This window comes from Nicotiana tabacum, chromosome 13 (assembly GCF_000715075.1).
Source record: "Nicotiana tabacum cultivar K326 chromosome 13, ASM71507v2, whole genome shotgun sequence".
Lineage (NCBI taxonomy): Eukaryota > Viridiplantae > Streptophyta > Magnoliopsida > Solanales > Solanaceae > Nicotiana > Nicotiana tabacum.
In genome coordinates this window covers 125,670,530-125,675,781 of record NC_134092.1, presented here as the reverse complement: position 1 = coordinate 125,675,781, position 5,252 = coordinate 125,670,530, and the positions used below count along the sequence as shown (strand labels likewise).

At 33.4% G+C, this 5,252-nt stretch overlaps 1 protein-coding gene across 2 annotated transcripts; it reads right to left on the bottom strand.

Moving 5' to 3' along the window:
• Nucleotides 1-347: 347 nt before the first annotated feature.
• Nucleotides 348-4,641, bottom strand: LOC107802176 (protein ASYMMETRIC LEAVES 2-like). 2 transcript variants are annotated; one of them, XM_075228478.1, is made up of 5 exons: nt 4,057-4,641; nt 3,886-3,959; nt 2,734-2,788; nt 1,685-2,098; nt 348-881 (listed from the first exon to the last, which is right to left on the bottom strand). In XM_075228478.1, the coding sequence occupies exons 4-5, from the start codon at nt 2,043-2,045 to the stop codon at nt 559-561; spliced, it is 684 nt and encodes a 227-aa protein (XP_075084579.1). In that variant the 5' UTR covers nt 2,046-2,098; nt 2,734-2,788; nt 3,886-3,959; nt 4,057-4,641; the 3' UTR covers nt 348-558. The 2 variants fall into 2 exon arrangements, with proteins under 2 accessions (XP_075084579.1, XP_075084580.1); XM_075228479.1 differs by having other exon boundaries at nt 4,061-4,641.
• Nucleotides 4,642-5,252: the final 611 nt, after the last annotated feature.

Below are 5,252 nucleotides of genomic sequence, written 5' to 3'. Positions count from 1 at the left end.
TCAACGCATTTGGAATTATTTCGTCCTTTTTTTTCGTCCTCCTGATATGGTGCAATATAAGACATAATAGAGGTTCCATATTTTTCGGATAAAATATACATGAATATTCTTGTCCAAATATCCTATATCTAGTCTATAATGAACAAACATTTAGATCAGAAACAAAAAAACATTTAGAGAAGAAGGTGTGAAATCACTTGACCAAAAATAAAGGCTATTTTAGACCAAGAATTGAGGAAGTATACAACAACACAACCACAATAAACTCAGTGTAATTCCATAAACATGGATATGAGAAAGGTAATATGTACTCAATTTTACCCGTAAAGAGGCTGTGAATAGTAAAAGTATAGTGGCATAAGATATTAGATTAATAACAGTCACAAAATAAACAACAGTAGAGAAAATTCATGCAATATTTGGTCTCTCAAAAATACTTATAGATAAGTATTCTGGTGCATGGGCAAGCAAGTATTACCTATCAGAATCTTCAAACTTAATATAGTGTCTGTTTTTGTAGTTCATAGTTAATAACTCAAAGTCTCTTATGTAACCTAACTAAGATGGATCCACCGGCGTCCGTCGGCCATCTCCGCCAGCGGCGCGTGGCTGCTGGAACTGGCTTAGTTGACCTATAAGAAGGCTACTTGCGTCAAAGTTGTTACTCCCATGGCCTTCAAATGCGCGAATCATGTGCTGGTGGTGTTGTTGTTGTTGTTGCGACTGATCTCTGGGGAAGAACTGATGGTGGTGGTAGAGGTGATGGTGATGATCCCTACCACCTCCAGCCATGAAGTTGAATTGCTGGTGGTGGTGGGCGGTAGTGGCAGCTGCAGCAGCCGCAGCTGCCAAGAGTCCATGAGTTGTAGTACCTGCAATACCTATCGAGACATAATATAATACGAGTTCTCAATGGTGTACAAAAATATTTAGATAATTAGTCACTTATTGATAATTACTGGTAAATAATCTTGATAAATATTAATTGATAGCCTAGCAAATAAGATAACCACTTTGCTATCACATATTAAAATTCATTGATGGTATAAAAAAATTATATTGTCAATATACAGAGCTTAAACCCTAATTTAATTAAGTACTATCATTAAAAAGGTACAGAAAATGAAAAATTGCATAGAGACATTGATTATCCTGTTTTTCCAACAGTTGTCATGTGGGAGGGACTACCTACCATCTCTAACAACATTATACTTTTAAATGAGTTGTTCATGCAGTTCAACAAGGTATCAAAACAGATAAGAAATCCTAGGTTCAAATTTCTTTGCGACCCAAAAAAGGCAGCTCGGTGCACTAAGCTCCCGCTATGCGCGGGGTCCGTGGAAGGGCCGGACCACAAAGGTCTATTGTACGCAGTCTTATCCTGCATTTCTGCAAGAGGTTATTTTCATGACTCAACCCCGTGACCTCCTGGTCACATGGCAACAACTTTACCAGTTACGCAAGGCTTCACTTCGGACCCAAAAAGCGAAAATAATCCACATATTTAAGCCATAAAAAGAAAACGAGAAAATTAACTTAAATAGTCGTCTACCCAAAAAAAGTAGTTTGCTAGCATATGTAAGTATTAAGGCCGAACGGCCAAATGTGTAACTTCCCCAAGAAAGAAACGAGGAGTGTGTAGAGAAATAATATAGTAATTAAGTACTGAATTAAAAGAATTTACCTCCTAAATTTTGGTACTTGGAAAGCTCAGATTTAGCACAGCTAAGGTCCATTTGGAGTTGTCGAAGTTGGTGTTGAAGAAGTGAAATGACACCAACACAGCCATAAACAGGATCCCTAAGTCTCATATCAGCTTCATAAGCTAATGAATTTACAGCATCTTCACGTTGGTGAGGTTGTAATTCATTCAACAATTTGGTCACGTTACTAGCCCCAAACACTTTGTGCACATTCGCGAATTTCTGAGGTTGATCAGGGGGAAAGTATGGCGCGAAAACGCACTCTGGTTGGCATTTTCGACGTAGGAATTTACACGCTGCACATGGCGAATTTGACGATAATGAAGAAGAAGAGGAAGACATTGATAGCAACAACTTGTTTTACTTCTTCTGAATTTGTCTTGATTTAGTTTGACCTGAAAAATGGTACAACCAAATAGTATTGAAATTAATGAAGTTATGAGTGTGTATATATATGTCTATAGTGTTAAGTGGTTAACAGTTCACAATTGGGATATGCTATAGTGAATATATATTATCTAGGAAAATTTTACGAAGAACTGGAAAAAAGTTTGTGCTGTGAAATATGAATATCTAAAAGAGGTTCTTGAAATTTCTTGTTTTGGCCTTGTGGGTCTTTGAAACATAAAGGACCAAAACAGTATAGTATATATTCTTGAATAATACTAACTCTCAAAATTTCAACCGGAATTCAGATCCAAAATAACCCTTTTATTTCCTGTTCCAAATTATGCGACATTTTTCATTTCTCGAAATTTAATGTAAACTTTGACCAAAATTCTAAAATGTATTTTTTATCTGACATTTCTAGTTCTTTCATATAATTTTTGAACATTTAAATTTTAATTTTAAAATTTTGAGTTGATACCATCCAATTTAACTTTAAAGACTAGTCAAATAAACTCAAAGAAGTGAAAATGTAGATAAATTGGGTCGGAAAAAGTAATATTTTGTATGCTCCAAGGCCAAAGGGGAGAAAAATGGAAATTGTAGAAGCGAGCAGAAGAAACAGTAATATAAGTAGTAGTACCTGTTTTTGCTGTGTTTAACCAAAGGAAACAGAAACAAGACTTGTGCTTTGTTTGCTGCAATTGAAGACCAACAAAATCTTTGGTAATACTATTATTCCAGAAAAAAAATGAAGAATATGAAGAAGAAATTAAAAGTATAGCAAAACAGAAGGAGGAGAAAATTTTCACTGCTGACCAAGAACCAACCTATACATACAAAGTAGTAAAAGCTAGAAAAATAAACAAAAAATAGTGTACGTACGTACGTATAATATGAACGGCTTAAAAATGGAAGGAAATAATATTATGAAGAGTACCATCTTAGCCTAGCATGGTATTAAAAAATATTTCTTGGGGGGGGGGGGGGTTTATTTTGGGATTGGATCCCGTGTAATTAAGTGTGAAAGTAAGAGCTTTGTCTTTGTTAAGTATGGAGTAATAATATATTATCTCACTCATTACAATGTCATAATTTTAGTCTCCTACTCAGATCTTACTTGGTATTCATTCATTAACATTTTGCGTGCTGGATTTTCACTAACAAAATTTATCATATAAAACAATAACAACAAATTCAGTTTAATCCCACAAATAGAATTTTGGAGAGAATAATGTATACGTAACCTTACCCATATCTTATGCAGGTCGAGAGACTGTTTCTAGTAATTACTCGGCAAGATTCAAAATATATAAAAAAATATATTTTAAGAAGTAAGTCGAATTCAACATCTACTATATATATACGTAAAAACTAATTTGACCTAAGTGTAATTTTCCGAAGAAGAGATTTCTTTGCCCCTAGCTCTTCCCATGCTTGTGGGTAAGAGAAAATTAAGACATGGAAGTTTATATATTGAGAAAATAAAGTACACAAAAACTTAGTGGAAAAAATGGACTAACTAATTAAAAAGAAAAGGAAATTAAAATAGTAATACCTCCTAAGTCTATTATTTTGAAAGTTTGCGTGCCACTATTCGGTCAAACCATTCTTTACTTTTCAGCACGTAGTGTTTATATATCTGGCTCGATTATTGTGAAAAGATGGCTAAAAGTCAAGCTTGGATCTTGTGTAACAAAAGCTTTCTTTTTCAAAAACCAGAAAACTAGAAAAGAATACTCACTACTACTACTACTAGAGTGTGTATATATATATATATAGATGAAATGATTACCCTTTTTTCCTTTTGCTAAAAACAGTTTGCTATCTTTCTGACTGATGATCTTCAAGAAAATCTTCTTCTCTTATCTGTATATGAAGAAAGGGACAGAAAAGTAGTAACTAGGAATATAAAGCAACCAACAAAAAAAAAAAAAACTAGCTAAAAATCGAGGGTATGAAATACCAACAATATTTTTCGCAACACGTCAAAACAAGCTAGAAGGTACGAGTACACATGCGATTTAAAACGAGACTTTTTACTAATGACCAAATTGGAATGACATAATTTTCTTTAAACCCTATTAGGTAGTAAGAACAAAGGAGTATATGAACAAGAATATTGATATATAAATCATGCAGAATATAAGAGTTTTCTTTGAATGGAAAGTATATAGTAATAGTAAGTAGAAAATATTAAAATTGGGCAATCTTTAAGCTTCCATATCAAGAAAAGCATATAAAGATGGTGATAATATAAGGTTAAGTGCAAGAAAAGGGGAAGAGTTTCTTGAAGTTTTTAGCTTTTTTCTTTGTTGAATGAAGTGAGCAAAGGGGAAAAAACACAGAAAGTCGCCCAAGAGAAGAGGCTAAGGAGACGGAGAGAAAGCAAAAAATGTAAAAAGAGAGAGTTATGACTTGTGATTATTATTATTATTGGGGTATGGGGATATAGGGGAGTCAGAAGAAGTTTTTTGGAGGGATCTTCATATTCTTTTGGTTTTAGGGTTTAGTAGGGAAAAGAAAGAGGAAGGGATTTTCAGAAATAAAAAATATGTTAAGAGGGTATTTTCTAGACTTGTCTTGTGTCACTGATGTGACCTTTCCTTTTTCCTGTCCTTGTATTCCATTTGTTACACCTTACACACATTTAAGTCGCCTACACACTCTATTTCTCTCTTTCTCACCTCCTCTCTCTCTCTCTCTCTCCATTTTCTCTTATTCCTTTTTTTTTTTTTTTTTTTGTGAAACTTCGTTCAATTATTCTTTGTTACAATCGTGATCTCAAAATCAGTATGTCTGACTAATTTTATGGGATATATGCTATCTCTTATTAATATCTCGATTAATTCCACGAAATATTTGTTATTTTTCACCAATACAGATACCGAATCAAGGCTTAGGTAAATAGAAATAAATCATAAGTGTTTTTGATTCCATTGAAATTTAAATCTGAAATCTTATAATTTTATATTTAATTTATTGACCACTAGTCATATTTAATTTATATGACTAATTGTATATACGCTAATGAAAGACATTTTTGTTAAAGTTGAAGTACGTAACCGACAAATCATGCCAAATTTAAGAGGCTATTTGGGTAATTGGCCTTTTCTTAATCTAATTATTCCATAATGTTTTGTTAAGGACGTTTGCCGTGAT

What these genes read in the sequence shown, in the direction of transcription:
- LOC107802176 (XM_075228478.1), bottom strand. Translation starts at nt 2,045, where the DNA reads ATGTCTTCCTCTTCTTCTTCATTATCGTCAAATTCGCCATGTGCAGCG. An exon ending in CAAGTACCAAAATTTAGGAG is followed by an intron (nt 882 to 1,684) that starts GTAAATTCTTTT and finishes ATGTCTCGATAG; the next exon opens with GTATTGCAGGTACTACAACT.